At 35.4% G+C, this 26,935-nt stretch overlaps 3 protein-coding genes across 3 annotated transcripts; all 3 read right to left on the reverse strand.

The window, feature by feature from the left end:
* Positions 1-4,402: 4,402 nt before the first annotated feature.
* LOC306868447 (troponin I, fast skeletal muscle-like) lies at positions 4,403-6,131 on the reverse strand (the record flags this gene model as incomplete). Its single annotated transcript, XM_079414614.1, has 5 exons — positions 4,403-4,492; positions 4,599-4,775; positions 4,855-4,944; positions 5,822-5,950; positions 6,087-6,131. 5 exons carry the CDS (start codon positions 6,129-6,131, stop codon positions 4,403-4,405), a joined length of 531 nt encoding a protein of 176 aa, XP_079270740.1.
* Positions 6,132-7,682: 1,551 nt separating this feature from the next.
* LOC306868448 (troponin I, fast skeletal muscle-like) lies at positions 7,683-13,277 on the reverse strand. The gene is made up of 7 exons (XM_079414615.1): positions 13,213-13,277; positions 12,489-12,520; positions 12,352-12,388; positions 10,069-10,197; positions 9,489-9,578; positions 9,198-9,374; positions 7,683-7,944 (listed from the first exon to the last, which is right to left on the reverse strand). The coding sequence occupies exons 2-7, from the start codon at positions 12,494-12,496 to the stop codon at positions 7,858-7,860; spliced, it is 528 nt and encodes a 175-aa protein (XP_079270741.1). The 5' UTR covers positions 12,497-12,520; positions 13,213-13,277; the 3' UTR covers positions 7,683-7,857.
* Positions 13,278-22,732: 9,455 nt separating this feature from the next.
* Positions 22,733-24,287, reverse strand: LOC306868446 (troponin I, fast skeletal muscle-like). The gene is made up of 6 exons (XM_079414613.1): positions 24,266-24,287; positions 23,795-23,831; positions 23,570-23,698; positions 23,401-23,490; positions 23,146-23,322; positions 22,733-23,058 (listed from the first exon to the last, which is right to left on the reverse strand). The coding sequence occupies exons 1-6, from the start codon at positions 24,271-24,273 to the stop codon at positions 22,963-22,965; spliced, it is 537 nt and encodes a 178-aa protein (XP_079270739.1). The 5' UTR covers positions 24,274-24,287; the 3' UTR covers positions 22,733-22,962.
* Positions 24,288-26,935: the final 2,648 nt, after the last annotated feature.

Consider the following 26,935-nt stretch of genomic DNA (forward strand, 5'->3'; position numbering starts at 1 on the left):
GAACAGAAGTGCAATATCCACAAGCAAGACACAAGGTGACATTCTCATGGCCTGGACGATGGCACACGCAGAACTGCACAGAAATATTCTGGATTTGGAGTAATCAGGTTTTGTATTAACATGGATTTGTCTCTGACACTGGATTTCCAGCGACTGCCCAGATGGTGGTAGAGTTGACCAGCAGTCCAGTGGAAGCTGAAACCCACAGCCAACGCAACACTGCTGCCTCATTTGCAGTTCTGCCTGCTATCCAAAATCTGTTCTCTCTCTTAAAAAATACAAATGAAACATAAAATTCTAATTTTTATATATGCATAAATTAAATTACAAGGTATAAAAGTGTTAAAGTGTAAATATGAAATCTAAACATTTTTAAATTTTCTAATATAAATGTGAGATAATTTGCCACCATTGGTTGCTAACGTTTTGTAAGTGTAAACTGATCATGTAATAAGCAACAACAACAAAAAAATGTATATATGAATGTATAAAATGTATTGTTTGTCAAGTCCCATTCACTTTAATGGCCAAGTTATGCAGAAATAGTTATTCTCCGAACTCATGAGAAAACGTAACTGTTGTACATTTTAATGAATTTTATAAATTTATAAATAAATTTTATGATTTGAGTCATACAAAAAATATAAGATGGTCACTCAATTTAAGTTAATTATGGAATGCAGTCATAATTATGAGTAACAAGGTCAAAATTAAGTGTTAAAAAGCTGAAATTATGAGATAATTCAAAAGTCAATTTGGACATAGACGTCCAAAATTTGAGATACCAAGTATAAAATATGAAGTAAGTCATAATTATGAGAAAAAGTTTAAATTATAAGATGAAAACTCATGATTATGGCAAACAGTTTAAATTATATAATATTGAGTTATAATAATTTGAATAAAAAGTCTACATTTTTAGATAAAAGTTGTAGACCAACAAAAGGTTGAAATTATCAGATAAAAAGTGAATTATCAAATTCAAGTCAATTTAGACATAAACTTTCAAAATTTGAGATATGAAGTTTAAATTATGACAGAAGTCATGTTAATGACAAAAAATTTAATTATGAGATGAAAAGTCATAATTATGACAGACGTTTGAAATTATAAAATACTGAATCATAATGATGAGATTAAAAATTTGAAAGTTTGAGGTAAAAGTCGTAATAGTCCCAGAAAATTACAATTATGAGATAAAAAGTCAATTATCAAATTCAAAAGTCAATTTGGACATAAACTTAAAATCTGAGATACAAAGTCGAAATTATGAGATAAGTCTTATTTATGACAAAAAGTTTAAAGTATGAGATGAAAAGTCATAATTATGATAAACATTTGAAATGATATAATACTGAATCATAATGATAAGATTAAAAAGTCTAAATTATGACATACAACGTCAATTATGAGATAAGTCAGAATTATTACATTAAAGTTCATACAGCCATTATGAGATAATAATTAATTCAGTATTAGATTAAAAAAGTATGACTTTTCATTTCAAAATGTTGACGTTTCTTCTCATTTGACAGGAATAGGATTCCATGCCTGTCATCATCATTATACTATAGTTGTGGTGTGGACTTCACAATTCTTACTGGGTGATTATTGAAGATTTACCACTGTAGTTATCGTCCTTGGTGTGAATGAATCTTAACACTCTGCAGCACTGCAAAACTTCAGAGCAGTAGCTGTGATAGTCCTGTGTTAAACCCTGGCTTGTGCATGTTGGCTGTATGTGCCAGTTAAAAGCAGCTGTTTCTCATAAGTTCATGTGACAGAGCAAGGCCAGAGACCACAGATGGGTCGTGACATTACTGACATCATAATGTGTCACAGCAGTGCATGGAGCAGAAACCCATTAGCCATTAAAAACTCTTACCATTCATTCCATTTGCATTTGATTCTAATGCAGTATCCAGAGTGTTAAAAAATAAATGATGACAACGCTAATAATATGTATGTAAATGGTTGTTTTTAACCTGAAATTCAATCTCCTAAATGGACCCAAATGACATCAGATCTCATGGTGGCAGTTTTCCAAATGTTATAACCCTTGTTTTAGGTTTCAGGGTGTCTTTCTAAGTGCCTGTGCAAATTATGTGCCCTCAACATAGTTTGGCATCTTCTTGCATTTGGTGCAGCGGGGTCAGGAGATATACTTAGCAAGTTAGCTCCTCGCAGTTCGACACTTGAGCTCCTTGGAGAAATCTAAGAGGGTCCCTAAACATGGCCGGACCACACAAGCTATTAAATCCAGGCCGGCCTGCCCTTACATGGAGGCGATGAGAGCCCTGGATCCAGAAAGAGGAGCTGATGGGTGGACTGGGTGTGAAAGTGCAAGCCTGAAATGGTTCAGGGTCCCACAGTGAAAGTGCTGGGGGTTCTTGTGTTGTATTTGTCAAAAATTAAATGGTTAAGCCTAATATATTTGTTAGTAGGAACAGCTGGGATGATTGAGATGGATAGTTTATTTTTTTTAATCTAAATAAAGGACCCTGGAAATATTCATAATAATATACTCACTAATAATACTAAAACACAGCATACTTTGTTATATTATTGCATACATTTAAAATGTTTATAATCAATTACAAAATCATGAGATTTTCTGAAATTATGAGAGAAGTCATAAGTATGACAAAAAGTTTAAATTATGAGATGTAAAGTCATATTTATGAGAGTCAAAATTATATAATACTGAGTCATAATGATAAGATTAAAAAGTTGAATTTTTGAGATAAATGTCATAGTAGTCTCATAATGTTGAAATTCTGAGATAAAAACCTCTATTATCAAATTCAAAGTCAGTTCAGACAAGCTTTCAAAATTCGAGATACAAAGTTGAAATTATGAGAGAAGCCATAAGTATGACAACAAGTTTAAATTATGAGACGAAAAGTCCTAATTATGACAAACAGTGAAATTCTATAATACTGAGTCATAATGATGAGATAAGAAAGTTAAAGCTTTGAGGTAAAAGTCATAGTAGTCCCAAAAAGCTGAAATTATGAATAATAATTATGAAATTAGGATAAACATTCAGTGATAAAATTCAAGTCAATTGGGACATAAATTCAGAATTTCAGGTTAAAAAGTCAAAATTATTAAATATGTCATGTTTATGACAAAAAGTTTAAATTATGAGATGAAAAGTTACAGAATCAAACATTATATATATAAAGATCGTAATTGGACATGATCAACGTTATCAATTCCAATGTAAATTTCATGGTTTACCATCTGATACCATTACAGTACCATGGTAGCAAAGTACTTTTTTAAAGAATCATATTTGCCTATTAATAAACAGCTGTATCAGCCATTAATGTTTTATACCCGTATTTTCATTCATGTTTACAAAAGTGTAATGAACTAAGAAAAAATACCTAATGTACCATGTAATTACCATCTTTTATTGGTAATTGTGCATGATACCGTGGTATTACCATGGTTTTCTCAGGGGACCACGTAAAAAAAAATGGGACGTGAATATGGTGGAATCATTTAGTAGCATTTCATTTTATTTAAATAGTACCTTGGTTTTTATCATATGACACTATTACTGTATTATAGAAGTACTACTTCAGTATAAGTTATTATAATAAATGTGTTAATACAGTAATTTAATGCCTTCCTTTATGCCTTTTAATATCTTTCATCAAAATAAAGACATATTGCAGGCAAAAATGCTAAAATGCAAAAAAAAAAAATCCTCAAAAGAAATTAATATTTTTCTTCAGCCAGAATGCATTAAATTGATCAAAAGTGACAGTATAGACATTTATAATGTTTTTTATTATTTTAAATAAATGTTTTTTAAATTTTTATTCATCAAAGAATCCTGAAAAAAAAAGCGTATCAGTTTCCATAAACTGTTTTCAACATTGATAATAATCGGAAATGTTTCTTGAGCAGCATCAGCATATTAGAATGATTTCTGAAGCATCATGTGACCCTGAAGACTGGAGTAATGATTATGAAAAATCAGCTATATATAATTTTAAAATATATTAAAACAGAAAACTGTTATTTGAAATTCAAATAATATTTCACAATATTACAGTTTTTACTGTATATTTAATCAAATAAATGCAGCCTTTGTGAGCAAAAGAAACTTCTTTCAAAAACATAAAACAACTCCTATAGACCCCAAGTGTTAGTGTACATGGTAATATAATTATCAGCTGTTCAATAGTGCTGTAACTCTGAGAAAAACACAAAGGCAAGTGCATATGCATACACTAATCTTTAATGCCATGCCATTCAACACTGGAACAATGTACAATGTGCAAAACAGTCCAGGAAATATATTTTTATTGGAACGGGAGGTTCACGGGATAGAAAGATGTTTACCAGAGAATTTTTAAGACATATTGTAGAATAAACACAATACATCTTAAGCCTCGGACTCAAACATTTTCTTCCTGCCGTCCATACCAGCCTTATCCTCGATGTTCTTACGCCAGTCTCCGACTTGTTCTGCAGACTGTGGAAACACAAAAACATCAGACGCGAGCACAGCAGGATCCAGACCAAACACTGGGTAACACGGCCAATCAAAGACAAGAAACATTTCAGAATCTGCAACACACCTCCTCTTTGACCTCCTTCTTGACTTGTTTGAGGTTGGCTCTCAGGTCCATGGAGACCTTGTGTTTGGAGCCCAGCAGAGCTTGAAGCATAGCGTCAGCAGACATGCGCACTTTCTTCAGCGCAGGTTTCTTGAACTTGCCCTGCAGGTCGACCACCTTGATCTTCAGATCCTCAATCTGTACACACACATGAAACAGGAGTCAAATAGGAGCTCAGAGAACCAAATAGTTCTCTTTGAGGTTTCACGATCTTTACCTCCTTGTTTGCCTTGTTAACCTTTCCCTCCAAGTCATATCTCTCCTCATCAACCTTGTCGATCTGTTGGTGAAGCTTCTTGCACAGCTCCTGGAAGACCAAAACAACATTATACATATCCATCCATCCATCTACAGTATATTACATAAATACATTATTATAAAATTATGTAATCATATTATAGTTAACTAATACTGAAACTAAAATTAAACATTTCCGTTACTTGAAATGAGGTAAACGTTACGGTTTTGTTGTTGTTGTTTCAGCTATTTCTACATTCATTATTTTTACTTCATGTACTAAATTAACTAAAATAAAATGAAATGACTTAAATATTAAGAATTAACTGAAATAAATATTAAGAAAAACTACAAATGACAAAAACAGCACAGGGTTACACTTTATTTTAAGATGTCCTTGTTACAGTGTAATTATACACTTAAGTACTGTGTAATATGTATTTACTGTATGGTTAGGGTTAGGGTTTGGCCTAGGGTTACTTGCATGTAATTATGCATAATTTATTGTTATTATAATAGTAAGTGCATGTAACGCGAAACACGGACACCTTAAAATAAAGAGTTACCCAACACATTTACTTAAAAGTTCACAAAATTAACAGAAAAGATTCAAAATATTAATAAAAACTATAATAGTGTGTAAAAATGATACTTAAAGTGTATTAATATGTTGTCATTAAAATAATTATAATACTTATGGTTTTGTCTTACTGTAGCTCAAATAGTAAAGAAATAAAACTATATATAACTTTTATGTAACTATATAATTATAATATAACGTGTGTGTGTGTGTGTGTAAACACATATATAATACATAACATAATACATGCAAAATAATACAAAAAAGGTGAAAATTGATACAATAGTATTAATATAATAATCAATCCAATAATTATGTTATTTAACTATTATTATTATTACTAATAATAATAATATAGCATTGGCACCTGCAGCTCTTGCATGGATCCAGGCAGATCGAGAGCAGCACAGTTTTCATTCATATAAGTCTCCTTATTAACAACAAGCTGCTTGGCTTCAGCATCCAGTAGATTGAAGGCAATGGAGAGCACCAGGCTCTAACGACACAGACAGGAAAACAAGAACTTTTTTTTTTTTTTTTTTTTTTTTTACAGTCATTTTAGCCAAATTTTACATTTAAAATCAGCAAATTTATGAAATTACAGTAAAAAAAAAAAAAAAAACACGTCTTACCTTCAGATGATGCCTACGGCTGGAGGTCATCTTTTTTCTGTTCATGAAAACAAGTTGATCATGAGACACACTGTGCTTGTGCTGGATTACTCAATAAAAAACAAATCACAATCCAACCAGAATCAGAATACTTACTCTGACATCTCGGCGGTTTAGTGTGTTCTCAACCTGGATTGGATAGAAATCAATTATGCGATGTTATTTACAACACTGTAAAAAAAAATAGTTGTTTCAATTTAAAATAATTTGTTACCCCACTGACTTAAAATTACAAAAATATTCCAGTCGTCCCTTAAATTAACATTGAGTAACTTAAAATTAAACTAAACTACAAAATTTAAGTCAGCGGGGAAACAAATAATTTAAAGTTGAAACAACTTTTTGGAACAATTTAGTTTTTTTTACAGTGGAGACAGCTGAGTTAATCAGCTAATCCAGGGCAAGCACTTGAAGAAATACATTCAATCAGGGACATCTGAGTCTAAGTTTAGTCCAGCAGTCTTGAGACGTCCTCGTGGACAGTTAATTTGACACATTAAACACGATACCAGAGATCAGCTGCTGTGTTCAATTCAAATTCAATTAGATTATAGTATATTATAGTCACACTATTACATCAAATATAAGTATTTGCATATGTATGTCACATTGTAAGCTGGTTGCAAGCATTACATAGCAGATTTTATTAATAAAAACCACAGTCCAGGTCATGTGATAGACTGTCATATCATTTATAATATATTTATTATATTTATAATAATTAATATTCAAGAAACAAAATATCACTTCTTTTGTGACGCTCACCTATAAGAGAAATTGAAAACATAGCAATTAAGTTGTATACTTTCTGCTAATTCATAACATATTATATATCATAATATATAGCATATTTAAAATTAACATATTAAAATCACACTTATTAACATATTCTAACAGGTCATGAATATATAAAAAAGCAATAAGTGTCTAGACACATATTGGACACAGTTGATATGTAACTGTTTGTCCTTTGTCTTTTACATAAAGATCTAGAGAGAGTTCTGGATTGACGCTCACCTAGGAGAGAAGAAGAGGGCAGTACACACTTGGAAGCAGAACTGGAAAGACTGGTGAGCCCCAGAGAGAGAAAAAATTCAATAGGATATATATGTTGTGGTCTGATGGCTCAGCAGATCCACGGAGTACTGTTTATGGAAGTGGATTCCTCCTCAGACCAATAGGCCATGAGCTCCTGAAATATCCCCGGCCCATCCTCGGCAAGCCTCGTAAATTTCCCTTCCTTCAAGACGCGTATGTGTGTGTGTGTGTGTGTGTGTGTGCTGTAAACGGAAGCAATGCTTAACACACCAAGATACAGATAAGATACAGCAAAAGTGTCGATAATGATCTGAAATGCCATCCATATTTCTTTTGGATGTCGTGTACCAACAAAATTAAATAATTTAAAATCAAATGAATTTAAAGGAATAATGATGAAGCAATGAAGTTGGGAAAGGCAGAAGAAACTACTGCTGTAATAGCAGCACTGCAGTATTTATTCATTAAAGTCATAACAAACCACTAGTGCGTAATAAAACAAACGTGAAAAAGGATTTTCCTCAGAAGCATTCATTTAATGGTAGTGGCTCAGTGATGATACACAATTCCCTTTCAGGACGTACATACTGCGTGAAACAAATGCAGAAAAGACATAAAACTATGGCACAAAGATAAATGACCGTGCAGCGCTGACAAATTCCTATGATTATTAAACAAAGAAACGTCCAGGAATTTAGGCCTCGCCCTCGAACATCTTTTTCCTGCCGTCCATACCGGACTTGTCTTCAATGTTCTTACGCCAGTCGCCGACATCTGCACCCTGGATTATGAAAGAGGGATTGAGTGTCAAGGCATGCTACTCATATAAAACATACATACATTATACATACACACCTACAGCATATTATTTTCTATCAGGGTTCATGCAGATTTCATGAAGGTCAATTTAAGAGAATGTAAGACTAAGCAAAGAAAATTTAAGGAATAAATGAAATGGAACTCAATACATCAATATGGTCTCTAAATAAAAATGCAACTTTCTATAGAGCTTCATTACTTTAATTTTAATTACACACGTTTACTTAGCTATCTAAATGGAGACATCCCATAGGCGTAATGGGTTTTATACTGTACAAACTGTGTGTGCTATTGCCCTACACCTACTCTAAACTTAGCCCTCACAGGAGACTTTCTGCATTTTTACAATTTCAAAAAAACTTTGTTTAGTTTATTTTTAAACCGGTTTTACAAATGAGGACGTCCCCAAAGAGAGGTTTTTGGAGATTTTGTCAGGTTTACCTCACTTTTGGGTACAAATTTGTCCCCAAAATATGATTAAGTAGGTACACACACACACACACACACACACACACACATACACACACACACACACACACATAACAAAGGCAAAACAAGTTCTCATTCCCCATTTTCAGATGCATGTTCTTGTTTTACGCATAAATTCAATTGTGTTCAATTTCTGACTTATGTTCATGTAGCTTATGCTCAGATATTTGTATTTGAAAAGAAAACAAAAATATTGAGGAAGGTATTCTCATTTTCTTTTCCTATTTCAGAGCTTTTGTGGAAGGAAGGATTAATTCATTAATACTTACTGCATGAAGACCTTTTTAAGACCAGCAGAAACCCTGTATATTATTATTTCATTTTTTTTTATTCTTTTATCCAATAATGACAATACATGGACACTCTTATTGAAATAAACTGATCTGAATAATGACACTATTATTTTCTGTTGAGCTACTTTGCAGCTGAAATGTTGTTGTTTTTTTCATAAGTGATGCATTTGTTACTGTTTATTCCTGTGAAGCTGCTTTGAAAAAATCTGTATTGTATAAAGTGCTATATAAATAATTGTGACCTCACTTGGCATATAAACCAAAGGGTCACTTACACAAAAACACATTATAAACCATCAAAACCTTTAAAATATCTTTATCGAAGGAGTAAACCATGAGATGGTTTTCATTTTGTTCATCCAATTAGACTTCACAGCCATAACTACTCTGTTCTCTGCATAGGAATAATGTCACAATATCATATTTAACCCACCTCCTCTTTGACCTCCTTCTTGACTTGTTTGAGGTTGGCTCTCAGATCCAGAGACACCTTGTGTTTGGAGCCCAGCAGAGCCTGAAGCATCTGATCGGCAGACATGCGCACCTTCTTCAGCGCAGGTTTCTTGAACTTGCCCTGCAGGTCGACCACCTTGATCTTCAGATCCTCAATCTATACACACACATGAAACAGGAGTCAAATTGAAGCTCAGAGAATCCAGTATATAGACTCATCAGAAACATTGTTACCATCATAATAAGGTATGTTTGAGTTATCAGATGTTACCTCTTTGTTGGCCTTGCCCACTTTGGACTCCAAGTCATATCTCTCCTCATCAACCTTGTCGATTTGCTGGTGAAGTTTCTTGCACAGATCCTAAATGGAGATGTTTAAATATTCAGATTCTGTTTTCAAACCATCTTTTGCAACATATTATTTCAAGAGTGTGCAATACAACTTCGATCAGCCCCAAGTGTACTGTACACACGTCACCGAAACTTCTGCAAAACATCTGGAATCTGTTCATTTACAACTTAGTGTATATATATATATTATTATTATATTATAATAATAATTATATCTATACATACATGTACATATTTCAATTAACATTTATTTCCTTTCAGGTAAACAAAATGCTTTTATGGCTAAGTTTTAGTTTAACTACAATAATCATGGAGTTATTGCTGTTGGTGATATATATATAGCTATTACTGTTTTTGTAAGGAACATTTTAAAAATAATTACACAAAAATGCCATCTTCCTGGTGAAAATGTATAGGAATAAATATCTAAGTGGCGTACATGTGCTAAGGACGTTTAATTGCTTTAGCCTTCTGAACGGACCGTGAGTGAGGAAACAGACCTGCAGTTCCTGTGTAGATCCGGGCAGGGACAGAGGAGGGCAGTTTTCTGCCATGTAGTTCTCCTTGTCTACCTTGACCTGAACGGATTCTTTCTCCAGAAGACCCTTCGCAATGCTGAGCACCAAACTCTGTGGACAAATATATTACTGAGCCCCTGAATCTCATAAAACACCATTACAGTGTTGCTTACAGCTATAAATGCACACAAAAACAGAAGCAGTCAGTGAAAAAACACTATTATAAAGACCCCATGTACTCACTAAGATTATTAGTTACATTACAGCCAGTTGCAGACGGTATTAAATGGAGGGTCATTCTCTTCCTGCAGAACATTTGATTGGACAAAGTCATATGTTTTGCTCTGTATTTGTAGAAGTAAAATTGAAATGTATGTATATGGTGAAAGTTTATTTAATTAACATTCAGGAGCTGATAGGTCAAATAATGCAAAAAGACATCAACTAAAAGCCACAAAAGTCAAATATTATTTTGATGTGGTTACTAATAATTACATTGTTATTAGTGCTGTCAATCAATTAAAAAATTGAATTGCGGTTAATCACAGTCCTGGACTAGATAAAATACTAGGATTTACCTGTAAATGTGTTGAAATAAAGGAATGCATGACAAACTAGTTTAAAGAAACAGAACCTTTCACATCTCCGCCAGGATTGAGACATAATCCTTATTATTCTTTTGTTTTAATTCAGCCATTATCAGCCTTTATACTGACAATAAAACGTTTACCAAGCCACATCGCTTCAATCCCAGAACACATTTACCCAACTATTATCAAAAGTATTTCTAAATAAACACAACAAAACATTTTCATGCGACCTTACATGAAGTATTATGACAAAATGCATTATGAAGAAGAATTGGACTTGTTCTGCAGGTGCATTAGAGCTAACATTAACATCATGCTACATAAGACAATTTATGAGATTAATAGTACACTTTTACTCAGAACTCACTTTAAACCACCATCAAGTGTTTGTAACAACTTCTTTTGATCTCACATGTGTATAGGCTACTTTGGGCAGCCGTGGTAAATTATAAAAATAGCACAAAAAACGCAACCCATGGCTCTGTAATTATTCCCGCGACTGTATTTTCAAAATAACCCAATTGTGCAGGAAAACCACAACACTGGTTCGCTGTACCCTTACCAAATATGAGTATACATCTCTCTCTCTCTCTCTCTCTCTCTCTCTCTCTCTGTGTTTGCTTCTCATAATCACACAATCCCTGCGTCCCAACATGCATACTATCCATCCTATCTGATCCATCTGATCCATCCTAAATAGTATTGAAAATTACTACTATCACATAGAATTTAGGATGGATAGCCCCCAATAATAATAATAATATTTATGCTTTTAGTACTTTTAATATAAAACAAAGTATCAGCTTTCAAATTCTGTCAGTTTTATAGCGAAATGCAGAACAATAATGTTTTTCATGCTCTTTAATGTGGTGTGACATCACTCTGTTTGCCTCAACTTTTCGATTACAAGACATTCATTTCATTAAATTATATTATTCTAAAATGCTATTATTCTAAATTTTTATTTAATATATTATATTATATTATATTATATTATATTATATTTATTATATTATATTATGGAGGGCCAAATTACTCAAAAGTAAATAATTAAATAAATGTTGAAATATATAAATAAATCGTTAAATACATATTGAAATAATTAAATGCGGAAATAAATATATAAATATTAATTTCATTATATTTATTTATTGATTCGTTCGTTTATTTATTTATGTATTAGTTCATTTATTTATTCATTCATTTCAAAAACAGACCAGAGAGCACTGAAGAAAGCATGGGCTGAAACGTCTGCTCTCTGGTCTGTTTTTAATACATTTTGCACTTTTGTCACTTTTTCACTTTTGCATTTGAAAAATAAATTATTTGATTTTTGCTAGACCTTTTTTGGTCAGTTTTTTCTTGGCAGTGTGCGGACAAATTCAGCTACCTATTGGACTGTACCATACTCAGCCATAGCTCGTGATGCGAAAAACAAGAAAAAGGCGTCTAAATTAGAAAGACCAAAGAAATCGAATTTGAAATGTGACGCCGCCCACTGAGTGACGTGCCGACAACCGTAATGAAATGTGGAGGGAGGAAATAAATAAAGAAATGAATGAATGAATAAATAAATGAACTAATAAATAAATAAATAAATGAACGAACAAATAAATAAATAATACAAATATTATATTATATTATATTGAAGACATCTGTGCATTATTTACTCTACCTTGAGATTGTGCCGCCGGCTCGATGTCATCTTTTTTCTGTCATGAGTAGATGAAGGAATTACAATTTAGCAAAACAAGAACAGATTCCCATTTGTTTGATATTAAATGTAAATAACTGATATATTCATATACTCACTCAGACATCTTGGCCACCTGTTTTCTTCACCCCTGTACAGAGAGCAAAACACAGGAAATATCAAGTATGTCAACAAACAACTTTGATATATTGACTAGACAATGGTATACATTGCTTAGATGCCCTTATGTAATATATGCATGCAGAGAGAATCATATGGCGGGCATCAGTATTCATTTGCATCATATAGAGTGGACTATATTTTCTGCATTCCTAATTTGAAACCAGCACTTGTAAATATGCCCACCGCGATCTGCAGGGAGGGGTGTGAATATACACACACACACCCCCTCCCTGCTTCTGGAAAAATCTATACAGATGCCAACCATACAACCAATCTTAAACCCTGTCCACAGACAGCTGCATAAATCACATAGATCAGATTTTTTGCTGTATTCAGAATTCTTACATAAATATAACAGATCCTTTCAAAGCAGTTCAAGAGATATCTAGGAGGGCTTTTCCATGAATACTGCGGGTTTTGAATTTTTCTTTTCACATATGCATTAATACTATAATCAGAATGCATTATAAATACAATTCTGTCACCACCTGATTGGCATGTCAACAAACATATCATCCATTTAAAATATCTCACTTTTGTGCCAAGCTCATTTTGGCACAAAATACCATCATTTCCAAGTGTCTAGTCCCTCAAAATGTTGAGCAACAAAAAGAGGGACAAAATGGAATCAAACTCAGAAAAGGAAGATGTTTTCCTCACCTATATGAGAAAGTTAGGCAGCCGTGCAGACCTGAAAGAAGAACGTCTGAGGGAAGCAGAGCACTAGCAGCAGAGCTGTGCTCAAGAACCGTATATAAGGGTGGCATCATCATACGACTTCCCTCTTTATGGTAAGGAACTAAACGCAGTTTGTTTGCCAGGCCCTTGAAATATCCACTTCTAATGTCTGCCAATAAAACTGCTTAAAATAGACGAATGAGAAAGACATAATTTCCAGATGTCTGTAAGATTAAACTAAGAGGAAGAAGTGGGTCAATGTGGTTGTTGAATGTGATCTGATGTGTGGGCCGCCAGGAGTCGTTCCTCTGTCAGCAGTGCTGACTAATAAACATAAGATCATTTACAAATACATACACAGTTGTTAAGCTATTTTCAGACACTCCTCTGAGTGCATCATTGTGCTGCCAGCAGGATATGATATATATTATGCAATGTTTTACGTTCTTATTTAGGCCAAATTACAAGTGTGGGTTATTTTGAAGTTATTTTCAAACTCAGTCTGTAAATATAGATGGCAATAGCATGTTCAGCAGACTCCAAAGCCTATATTTTTTTTGTATAGGTCTAGCTTTGTGCACACTGCTGGCTAAACATTTGGAATAATTAATTAAGTAAAAACAGTAATATTGTGTAACTCAGTAAAATAACTCTTTTCTATTTGAATATATTGTAAAATGTCATTTATTTCTGTGATCAAAGCTGAATTTTCATCATCATTCCTCCAGTCTTCAGTGTCACATGATCCTTCAGAAATCATAATAATATGCTGATTTGATGCTCAAAAAACTATTGTTATTATTTTAGTAGGTTCTGCAGTTACATTTTAGTCAGTTAAAAAAAAGGTTGGTTGTTTTAAGTCAACATTCACAACTCATTTGACTTCTATAATGTGATGTATTTCCCTTTGAAATTGGATATTTCATGAGCAATATATATATATATATAGAATGGGGCTTGATTTTTTTCCCACAAAACCTGACTGGATCATGAAAAAAGTAGGTGTAAAATTTATAAAACAAAGAAACCAAGGGACAGTATGTTATACTTGCATGCAGAATGTTATTATAGTCAACATTCATTTATGGCATGATAAATTAATTACCTTTATTTGAAGTGATTTCTGATACCAAAATACCATAAAAGTAGGTGTTACATTCCAAAATTGATGCAAACCTGAATCCAAGTTTGCTAAAACAATGGCTGAATTGTTGGCTTTTGGTTGACATTACCAAGGGCATAATTTAGATCATCTTACAAAATCAATATTAGAGGGGAGTTGGGAGACAATGAATTTAACGGGAACATGGTTTGCATGGGAAGTTAAGGATTGGGCTGCAAATATGTCATTAAATAATATTACATTTTCATCAACAGTTACAATTTCCCCAATACCTCCTTGGTTTTTCAGTCAACCTGGCGTTGATTTACAAATTCATGAATGTATTCAAAAAGGACAGATTGACAATAATATCAAAAGATATTCAACAGAATATATCAGAACCTTTTATTATGCATTTCTTCCAATATACACAGACGGCTCAAGAAACCCAGAGATAGGTCGTACTGGATCTGCATTCTATGTTCCAGAATTTAAAATCGGAAAATATGGGAGGTTATCGGATGGGACTTCAGCATGCACTGCCGAAATGGTGGCAATTCAGATGGCACTTAGTTGGGTAGAAGAAGTGATGCCAAATAAGGTGGTGATTTCTTCAGATTCAATGGCCTCACTTATCAGTCTTCAAACTTTTTAAACCGTTAGAAATTATATTTTTATAGAAATTAGGAAATGAAAAGTCTGATAAAAATGGCTAAAGCGTCGCTTAATCTGAATAATCCTACTATTTCAGTTTCACTACGCAGGATGGAGGGGAAAAGTATAATTAAAGAAGCTTGCAACTGGAAATGGCAAGAGAATTTGAATGATTGTAAAACAGGAACACATTTTTATAATATATAGAACAGGGTAAGTCAAAGCAAAATGATATTAAACTTAAGATTCAAGATTCAAGATTCAAGATCAAGAGTTTTTATTTGTCACATACACAATTATACAGGGTATAACCAGCAGTGAAATGTAGGTCAGGTCCGCTCCAAGGACAGTGCAATTATATAGAATACAAATATTAAGAAGGAGAAGTACAAAACATAAAATAAAATAAAAGAATAAAATAAAATAAAATAAGATAAGATAAAAAATATAAATATAAATGTGCAGGTCAGTATGTTGTTGACTTAAATAGTAATAAGAGGAATGTGCAAAAATAATGTGCAAAAAGTTGTACAGGGTATTAGAATAGAAGCAATATGAGGTAGAGAAAAATTATGAATAGCTTATTAATATATGATATTTACATGGAGAAAAATTATGAATAGCTTATTGATATGGTGATATTTACATGGAGTCAAGTGATGTTATGACACAGAGTTAGAGTTTAGGAGCCTGATGGCCTGGGGAAGAAGCTCCTCCTAAGTCTCTCAGTTTTTGCCATCAGGCTACGGAAGCGCTTACCAGATGGAAGCAAAGTGAATAGTCGGTTAGCAGGGTGATTTGAGTCCTTGATAATTTTGACAGCTCTGTTTTTGCAGCGTTTGAGGTAGATGTCCTGCAGAGAGGGGAGAGCAGACCCTGAGATGCGCTCAGCTAAGCGCACAACTCTCTGTAGTGCTTTGCAGTCCTGATTGGAGCTGTTTCCATACCACACTGAGATGCACTGAGTCAATACACTTTCTATGGTCCCTGAATAGAAAGTTTTCAGGATTGCTGGTGAGACCCTGAATTTCCTCAGCTGTCGCAGATGGTACAGTCTTTGTCTGGCTTTCTTAACCTGTGATTGGATGTGTGTAGTCCAAGTCAGGTTCTCTGAGATGTTTACACCGAGGTAATTGAAGCTGCTCACCCTCTCCACATGGGTCCCACTGATCATAAGAGGAGTGTAGGGCTGCTGCTGTCTCTTCCTAAAGTCCATGATCAGCTCTTTAGTTTTGCTCACATTCAGAGAGAGACAGTTGTCCTGGCACCATGATGTGAGTCTCTCTACCTCATCCAAGTATGCGGTCTCATCGTTGTTGGAGATGAGGCCCAGAACCACAGTATCATCAGCGAATTTGACAATCGATGTGGAGCTGTGAGAGGACACGCAGTCATGCGTGTAGAGAGAGTAGAGCAGGGGACTCAGGACACAGCCCTGTGGGGCTCCTATGTTCAGAGTGATGGAGTTTGAGGTGAACTGGCCAACTTTCACCACTTGAGGTCTGCCGGTGAGGAAGTCTTGAATCCAGTCACAGAGTGAGGAGTTTAGGCCGAGGTCTGTGAGTTTAGATGCCAACTTGATGGGGACTATAGTGTTGAAAGCTGAGCTATAGTCAATGAATAGCAGCCTTACATAATTCCCATTGTTGCTGTCCAAGTGTGTGAGGGAAGAGTGGAGAACGTGAGAAATTGCATTGTCCGTGGATCTATTTGGGCGATAGGCAAACTGATGCCGTTGCCATCGAAGCGGCCGTAGAAGATGTTTAACTCGTCGGCCAGCAACGGATCTGCTCTCACCTCCGCGGAGGATTTGTTTCCGAAGTCACAGATGGTCCCCAGTCCCTGCCACATCCGTCGAGAGTCGTTGAGCTGGAAATGAGACTCAATTCTCTCTCTGTATCTGTGTTTGGCGGCTCTTACTGCGCGTCGGAGAGCATAGCACGATGCTTTGTACTCGCTCGTATTCCCAGACAGAAGAGCCTCATTGTAAGCGGCAGTGCGTGTGTTAACCGCGGCACGGATTGTTCTGTCCACCCACGGTTTCTGATTGGAGAATGTCCTTATCGTTATTGTTTCTGTAGCTTGTTCGGTTAGCGTGTTTACAAAACTTAATGCTACATCCGTGAACTCGCTGACGTCAGAAGAACTCGCCCGGAACATGTCCCAGTCGACGTCATCAAGCGCCGCCTGCAGCATAGTCTCTGAGTGGGAGGACCAGCGCGTCACTACTCTCTGCACCAGAGGTTCCTGAACGAGCCTTTGTTTGTATCCCGGTGTTAGAAAAATGGCGGCATGGTCCGATTTGCCAAAAGCCGGTAGTGAGCAGGCTTTGTAGGCATCCTTGAACTGAGTGTAGCAATGATCCAGTGTGTTCGGTCCTCTAGTTGGATAGGATACATGTTGATGGAAGTTCGGCATGACCTGTCTGAGGTTGGCTTTGTTAAAGTCCCCCGCGATGATGAAGGCAGCGTCAGGATGTTTGTTAATGTAGCCGCTGAGCACATCGTGAAGTTTAGACAAAGCCAAGCCGGTGTCTGGAATGTACACAGCAGTAACAATGATCGATGAGAACTCCCGGGGCAGATAAAATGGGCGGCAAATAATGGAAAGATGTTCCAGATGAGGCGAGCAGGAACGCGACAGAATGGAGATATTCCTGGGATCACACCATTTCTTGTTGATCATGAAACATACTCCTCCACCCCTGGATTTACCGGCCTCTGCTGTTCTGTCCAGAAAGACAGAGAAGTTATCACTCGGCATTACAGCAGTGTCCGGGACCGAGGACGAAAGCCACGTTTCTGACAAACAAAGGATGTTACAGTCCCTTATGTCCCGTGGGAAACTAATCCTGGCTCTAAGATCGTCCATCTTATTCTCCAAGGATTGGACATTAGCGAGGAGAATGCTTCGAAGAGGAGGACTGTGAGCCCTTTTCCTGAGTCTGACTCGAATTCCAGCGCGCTTCCCGCGGTGTTTCTTGATCCGTCGCCTCGGGGGGTTATTGTTCGTCTCCGCGTTCCGAAGAATCTCCAGAGGCCACGCAGGATTCGTGGATAAGGTGTCCTGAAGCAGGTTGGTGTAGCGGTTTCCAATGTCCAAAAGTGTTTCTATGTTGTAGGTGATCAGTGCCGACGTGAAATGTGTAAAAAGAGAAAGTAAAAGTAAGTAAAAAAGTAAGTTAAAGCAAAATCTCAGTGGAGCGACCCGAACGGCGTCCGAACACAGCGGCGCCATCTTGGCAAATAGATCAGGTCATTTAAACAAGACTAAGGATGGGTCATACAAAACTTAATTCTACACTTCATATAATAGGAAAACACAGTACTGGATTATGTGAAATATGCCAAGTAAAGGAAACAGTTGATCATGTGATGTTACTCTGTCCTAGGTATGACCAGGAAAGGAATGAACTACAAAGAGAATTGCAGAATTTAGGAAGCAATGAATTTTCAATCTGCAACATATTAAATATAAAACAAGGATCTGGTAAAATAATAAAGACAATTTTAAAATTCATTAAGAATAGTGGATTTAAGAATAGAATATAGATAGATATCATAATATATACCTTGACTAAAATCACTTCACACTCCAGCACAGGAGGTGGCAGTATGCACCTAAAAAGTTGGTATGCGACCTACAAATAAATCCACAGAAGAAGAAGAAGTGCATGTCAGAGCACAAACCAAGCCATGAACTCCACCAATCAGGCCTGTATGGTAGAGTGGCCAGAGAGAAGCCACTCCTCAGTAAAAGGCACATGACAGCCCACCTGGAGTTTGCCAAAAGGCACCTGAAGGACCATGAGAAAGACTGAACTCTTTGGCCTGAATGGCGTCATGTATGGAGGAAACCAGGCACCACTCAGCACCTGGCCAATAGCATCCCTACAGTGGAGCATGGTGGTGGCAGCATCAAGCTGTGAGGATGTTTTGCAGCAGGAACTGGGAGACTAGACAGAATCGAGGGAATTCCCCTTTTTTGGTGGGGTTCCATTGGTTAAATTTGCATTTTAGGGGCTAAATAATCCCACGGACATGAAAAACAACCCGTGGTAACAGTGTTAAAGTAGCCCAATTCCGTGGGCAAACCGTGGACTTGGCAACACTGATCATACTCAAAAAGACTTGAGGCTATAATTGGTGTCAAAGGTGATTCAACAAAGTATGGAGCAAAGGTTGTGAATACTTATGTACACTGTAAAAAAAAAAAAAAAAAAGTTGAGCCAATTTAAAATTTTAAGGCAACCAGTTTCAGCAGATTTGAGTTCTCTCAACTTTATTTTTGTAGGAGATTCTCAACTTTTTGTTGTATAAACTTAAAACAGTTGAGAGAACTCAAAAATCTGCTGAAGCTGGATGCCTTAAAATTTTAAGTTGGTTCAACTTTTTTCTTTTTTTTCTTTTTTTACAGTTTACGTGATTTATTTTTTTCCCATTTAATTTTATAGATTTGCAAAGATATCAAAGAAACTTATTTCACGTTGTCATTGTTTGTAGAATTTTGAGGAAAATAATGAATTTAATCCATTTTGGAATAAAGCTGTAACAACAAAATGTGGAAAAAAAAAGAAACGCGGTGAATACTTTCCGGATGCACTGTACTTAAGTAACTTTGTTCACTGAGGGAAAAAAAAGTTTCTATTTCCAGTTCTGAAGGAATAGTAGTTTTGTATGTTTAATCAGGAGATGAAAACTCGAGTCACATGAGTAGCTTTTTATTGTACAAGTGGCAGGTCGCCCCCTCATGGTGGCTGCCATGTTGAGATCACATGACCACACAAATCTATCAGTAGCCTATCATTGCCTACTGCATACTGTATGGCGTTGAAAAAAAATAGTGGTTAGTATACTGTTCTGTCAATTTCAGTTATGTATTATGCATTAAACACACGATAATGTGAATCTATTTAGGTTTATATATATATTTAGGGTTGGAGGAAGCGCATGCAGTATTACCTGCAGTTCCCACCATGACCAGCAGATATCGCTACAGACTTCACCAACTCTCCATCCATCTCCCTTCCTCATTTTCAGTCCCTGAAGAGAAGCACCAAACCGGAGGTTAAAAACAGAAACCGGTGCTCCAAGCGTAAGGTGAGTGATTAAGTCATATTTCAACCGACAGATGCTTACAGGTTACCAAACACTTCTCCAGTTATTCGACAAACACGAGCCCCACCTTCAACTGACGGAGACTGACAAGCGGTCTAATTAATACACGGGGTCAGACTCAATATTTCTATATATATATAATATACATATACCTCTATACATTCTATATCCTATACATATACTCAATATTTAATAATAATAAACTTGTTAAACCAGTAAAGAGTTCTGATAATACACATATAAATCATTTTGAATGCACATTTTTCCATTGCATACATACATTTGAAGAGTTCATTTGCCAAAGCCTTTGAGAGCCGTTTGAAATTTTCTTCTAAAATTAGCATTTTTGTCAGACTCCTATGTGTAGGTTCAGTTATTTCACTTTAATGGCAATGAATAGGTTCTTTTGATTAAAGTGAAATAACTGAACGTAAACAAAGGAGCCTGAGAAAAAATGCTCATTTTAGAAGAAGGCTTTTGCATCTGAACTATTCATTTGTACATTTTTAGGGCATAATAAATTAATTTCCATGACAGATTTGATGACGGTGGTGTAAAATTACCACAGGTAATCTTTCTTTCTTTCTTTCTTTGTATTAGTAACAATTTTGGTGAAATTTGGCATGGGTCGTTAAATAAGGTATACTTTTCATACTATGGTGAAGCCTATAAATCAGGGCTATATATCTACTTTAGACACTTTGATATGTTGGATTTGTTTCGACCCCATGACTTGTTAGCAATGCTTCCATTTGAAGTACATTGAACTGACATTGCAAGTACAGCTTTTTGTTTCTTAGGCATTCATGATATTAACATTGCCTTTAAAATAGTTTTAAAAGTAAAATACTAATAGGAACACTATGGAAACTAAATTGCATAAACCTTATATTGGAATATATGCAATGATATATGCAATATCTTATATGATTAACAAAAACGGTCTAGTCATCATGTCTTTGTCGGTTTCATGCTTAAGATGTTAACAGAGATAAACTACGTAACTGCCTAGTTTAGTCATACATGCCTTAAGATCCTGGACAAATGCATGTTTTTCACTTTACAAATAATAGTGCAGTGAAACAATCAGTTGTCACAGCACATATATTATCCCTCTCATTTTGTTAGAAAATTTATGCTTGCATACATAAATTTTGAGCAAATGCAAACCAAGTGAAATCATAGCCCAAATAAGCCCCTTAAAGTGGTATTCGGTTACTAAGTGTCAAATCATCACTTCATAAGTCATCGAGCAACATGCGAGCCATACTGAACAGGACCATGTTTATTCAATGTAAATGAGAGATCGGTTTGCATTCATAATTCATAACTATTAAAAATCATATTATATATTAGACTTAAAGTAGCTGGCACAATGACATGTTAAATAATGCCATTAAAGTTAACAATATCCGATCACTTAAAATCCAAACACACATTTGAAATGCACACATTCCCATGACATTTACATATGCAATAATAAAGGGCTTTTATTATTGCAAAATTAGTATATCATCACAGGCCACACTGCAAACAATTTGACAGTTTATAAATAAACTTGCATAGGTTACATGTAAATTTTGCTATTCTCAATAGTGTTAAATAGATTAATAGTGGAATTACAGGTTTAATCCGGAAAGCTGGTGTTCGCAGTTAGATCCAGTAAAGAAAGAGTGCGTTAAATCCTTCAGATCCAAGGTAAGATTGAGGCGAGTCAACCGAGAGGTGCTCACCACCCATAGAGGAGGCGGCGAGCAGGATTCACATGCTGTTGACAGGCAATGAGGGTTTTTAATGGCATTCTTTGATAGCTCAGCAAAACCTCAGATATCTCTTTAAGGAACACTGCTGTGTTGCTAAGACCAGTGGATCAGAGCACACATCTGAAATTCACACCACAAATACTTTCCATGTTCCCTTCTTAAAAATAACTTAACCTAGATGTCTTTCTTATTTATTTATTTAATTTATGTTTTTAGAGACCTCTGCTAGATCTGGTGCCTACTTAAAGTTATTACGCTAAAAAGAGAGACATATACAGTTTAAGATGAAGAAATACACCAGCAAATACAGGGAGATGTTGTGGGTCTTGACTTTACTCACCCAATGATCCATCAAGACATATACAGGACATCATTCTGCAAGAATTATAAAATATTCTAATTAGATTTTAACCTCATGCTGAATATTAACCTTATAAAGACAAAAAATTAGGAATCTTACCTTGAAGATAAAACGAGCAGTACTTGCTTTAGATTTGAAGTTACACTGAATTATAAAAATTGTGTGTAAAGTCAAAATGAAACCTTGTTTGTAACCCATTTTACTTGCATAAAGTGGCAGATTTCAGAGTGAAATGGGATATTCAATGTGAAAAAAACGTAGGGCAGGTCTGTGAGATATACAAAGTTGTATCAGGTGGTTTTAAGGGACTGAATCAAACAAAAAAGAACGTAATTTTAACATCAACAAATTGATCACAGTAAGACCAGGAATGTCTTGTAAGAAAGTAAATAGGGTTGATTTTGATTCCTTGTTCACAAATAAATAAGTAAATAAAAATACAACAAGGTAAAGGTTACAATTATAGTTTAAAAGGTTATAGAAAAAGCAGAAAGCAACGATTATTACAGTTGGGTTATTTATTTAGAAAAAGCATAATTTTGACAGTCAATCTGTTTAGAATTACAAACTGAACACTTCATTGTTCAAGAGCACAATTCAAGTTTTGACTGGCATTTTTATGGATTATAAACTGAACTGTCCTCTGAACAGTCCCTGCAAAACCTTTAAGCAGTGCATTTTATCCAGATCCAAGCCAATAAAAGGATCATGGTGGAATACTCATAATCAACATCTTCAAGCTTCAGATTCAAACATCTTCTTCCTGCCACCCATACCAGCCTTATCCTCGATGTTCTTACGCCAGTCACCAACATCACGCAGTTCTTTATCCTGTGAATGAAGGTGAGATTTTCAGCTTTTGCAACTTGGAATTTCTTGACCTTATCATGTGAAAATTTGGTCATCTGTTATACTCGCCTCCTCTTTGACCTCCTTCTTGACTTGTTTCAAGTTGGCTCTCAGGTCCATGGAGACCTTGTGTTTGGATCCCAACAGAGCTTGTAGCATAGCATCCGCAGACATGCGCACTTTCTTCAAAGGAGGCTTCTTGAACTTGCCCTTCAGGTCGACAATCTTGATGTTCAAGTCCTTAACCTAAAACACACAAAAAATAATCTAAAGAGCACCTTGATCATGGACCACATAGAAGGAGATACATGTGAAACATCTTACCTCATTGACAACCATGATGGCTTTGTGCTCTAAAATATATCTCTCCTCGTCAACAACTTCAATTTTTCCATGTAACTCTTTGCAGAGCTCCTGTTGACAGAATTTCATGCTTTAGCTTTGAATTTCCAAAAATGTCCAACTTCTAGTTGTAGTAATAATTGAATTGGACCTGTAGTTCTTGTTTGGAGCTTGGGTATGACAACGCAGGGCAATTTTCTTCCATGTATCTCTTCCTCTCCTCTTTCTTTTCAATCTCCTCTGCTTCCAGTAACTCTTTTGCCACCTGGAGCATCATGCCCTACAAGCAAATGTGACTCATTAAGACTCATTATTCTTTTACTTTTATATGAAACAGTTTGATGTTGGATTGGTTCAATAAGTCATGAGCTCTTACCTTCAGGCTGTGTTTTTTACTGCTAGACATTCGTTTTCTTATCAAGAGGAGAAATAAGGACATACTTTACATTAGGATGTTGATTTCTCTGTTGTGACACCATAGTAAGATTGTGCTTTGTTAGGAATGCACTCTACAATATTAACAGTGTTTGTAAGGCAGCAAAGCAATAATATTCCTCAAGCATTCTGGTTTGTGTTTTGTTTTTTGCTTAGCCTAAGTCAGGATTAGGCCATAGTTTAATTAGGGCATTTAAGTAATTTTTATAAACATGCCTTAGAAAAAAGCATTACTGGTGTGCATCTTAAGACAAAACAAAGACACTGACATGTTTTAAGATCAGTCAGTGCAAGTTTCTGTCCGTTGAAACAGCTCAGATTTACATTTTAGTCCAAGACTAGGCTTAAGCCTTGTTTGTGAAACCGGGAGTTAGGGTCGTAAAAAAAAAAAGTTTTGGAAAGGCATACTTACTCAGACATTTCCAAGAGTTTATTTGCACCTTTTTGATCGAAAGAAAAAAGAGAAATGCATCAGAGCTGTGGCACAGTGGGTTATGCATACTTTCAAAATATATCAGAGCCCTCTCCCTACACTGCTTCCTGAACTTTACTGTACAATAAAATAAAGCAGTGAAGCTCAAAAAAATTAAATAACCATTATATGATCTAGAGCAGTGGTTTTGAAACTTTTTTCCTGGGGACCCACAGCTCTGCACATTTTGCATGTCTCCCTAATTTACACACCTGATTCAGATCATCAGATCATGTCGCCGATTCACAATCACGCTTTGTGCAATGATTTCTGACTGAAAACTACATCGGCGATGACCTTCAGCCAATGAGAGACAAAGATACAGGGCAGAGGGAAGTTCGGGGAGGAGTTATAGACCAGAATATCAGTATTTTAATAGGCCTACAGGGCTTGACACTTACCTTTTCACCAAGGAGCACATGTGCTCCTAAGTCAAAAAATTTAGGGGCGCAATGCAAATTTTTCAAATTAGGTGTTTTAATAAGGGGATACAAAGAGACATTTACAAGCACCATTATTTAATTTATCAGAATACAGAAAGTACACAAGGTTCTTAAATAATTTTACTTCAGACACTATTTAATAGGCTAATTATGTAATTAGTTATAATCCTATTAAACTGTGTCGGTATAAAATTTTCACAATAATCATTGAAGCTTTTGTCACGGTATATGTTTTTGTTTTTAAATCACAATATATAATTTCTAAGTGAAAAAAAAGTGTTGTCCTCCTAACAGGTTAAATAACTTTATTAAAGATAATTTACTAAAAGACTTTTATAAAAAATACATAAAAATATAAAGTAAACAAGTGTTTCAAGATTAGAGTGCAAAAGATTGTTCAAATGAACGAAAGAACAATAGGTAAGTAAGGTCCCATTTGTTAACATTAGTTAAAGCAGGTTAACACATTAACTAAAAATGTGCAATAGCTAATTGTTGCAGTAGTTAATATTCTTTGTTAATGTTGATTAATAAAAAATACAACTATGTTCCCAGATAGCACACGTACGTCTGCAAGATGTCTGTTAAAGATCTCTTGATCTGGAAAGCATCTGCTGTCTACAAACGTCTGAAAATGTCTTTAAGTTTTACATACATTCTAAATCATAAACATCTTAAAGACATCTAATAGACATCTATTTGACATCTAAAAGGAAACGTCCTATAGATGTATTGCAGATGAGCAAACACCCTAAAAAATACGTCTTGCAGATGTAAATGCAGACGTCAAATAGATGTCTCCGAGATGTATGTGTGCTATCAGGGTTAGTTAATGTTAGCTCCATTGAATTATATTAAGACAACTTTTGATTTTATAATGTATTATTAAAAGTTGAAATTAAGATAGCATTATTAATAAATGCAGTCATTGTTTTTTTCATGTTAACTAATGGAGCTTGTGTTACTGAACAATAATAACGAATCAGTCGTTGATATATAGATAGGCCCACTGTTCTCTATTATAGATCAGTGGATGGGCCATGTTTTAGGTTAGAATTAAACAATGTTTGAAAATAAATAGTTCATTAAGTCTTTAAGTAAGAATTATTTGATGCTATTGTGAAGACTAAAGCGAATATAAATATCTAAATGAGTGTGAAACATTATTTACACAGTTTTAGGAAAGTAGCGCAGCTGATGTGTTTACTGGGTTACCGGGGTAACGGCAGCGGCAGCGCCCTCTAGTGGCGAATGTGCGTCATTCAGCGCGTCTTCACTTTAACTCGCTCCGCTTTTCTTCTCATCTGTGCTCATTTAAATTAAACCGTTGCCTTTTTAAAGTTCTAAAGTAATCATATGAGGCTGCATCGCAATTTTTCCATAAATAAACAGAATAAATTAATACGTTTGTTATAGGCTACTGTATAAGTTAGGCTGTTTTGTATTCGCACTTGTGCTCCTAAATACATTTTCCAGTTCGCACACATCTATTTTTAGTCGCAAATGCGAGTGAAATGCTCGCACTGTCGAGCCCTGGCCTATATGTACAATTATATCATATAGAAACAAGCACAAACATTTGCTTGACCACAATTTTTACTGTACAACAACTTGTGAAGAATCCAATGATGAAGAATCCAGTGATGAAGAATCCAGTGGTGGTAGGCCAAGGTTTGTTTTTTTACAGAATTTGGATCTACAAACTTAAGGCCTTTCCACACTGAGCGCGAAAAAGCGAAACAAATTTTGCACACGATGATGCACGGCAATAAAACAACAGCTTCCTATGGATGCTTCCACACAGACCGTGAACATTTGCGCACCGACAATGCAAATGTTTTTTTTTTTCCGTCCAGTCCGACGAATCTTTTTGCAAAGCGAAAACACGGGCAGTCCAATAAGATTTGAGCCTGACCAGAGCAACTGCTGTTACCCAAAAGGTCAACGCGGTGGTGCTAAAAGCTCAGAAGACTGTATTGAGCACGAGCGCAAAAACGCCGAAGTAGAGGACTTTTTCTGCGAGAGAAGAGTGAATGCCGAGTTCTTGTTATTGTTGGTATTTAAGAACAGACTACTCTCACATGTTCTTTATACAGTGTAACATATTAATTCTCCACTGAATCATGTGATCTGACGAGCACCGTCCATTTTCTTCTACAAGCGCGAG

This window comes from Barbus barbus, assembly GCF_936440315.1.
Source record: "Barbus barbus genome assembly, chromosome: 50".
Classification (NCBI taxonomy): domain Eukaryota; kingdom Metazoa; phylum Chordata; class Actinopteri; order Cypriniformes; family Cyprinidae; genus Barbus; species Barbus barbus.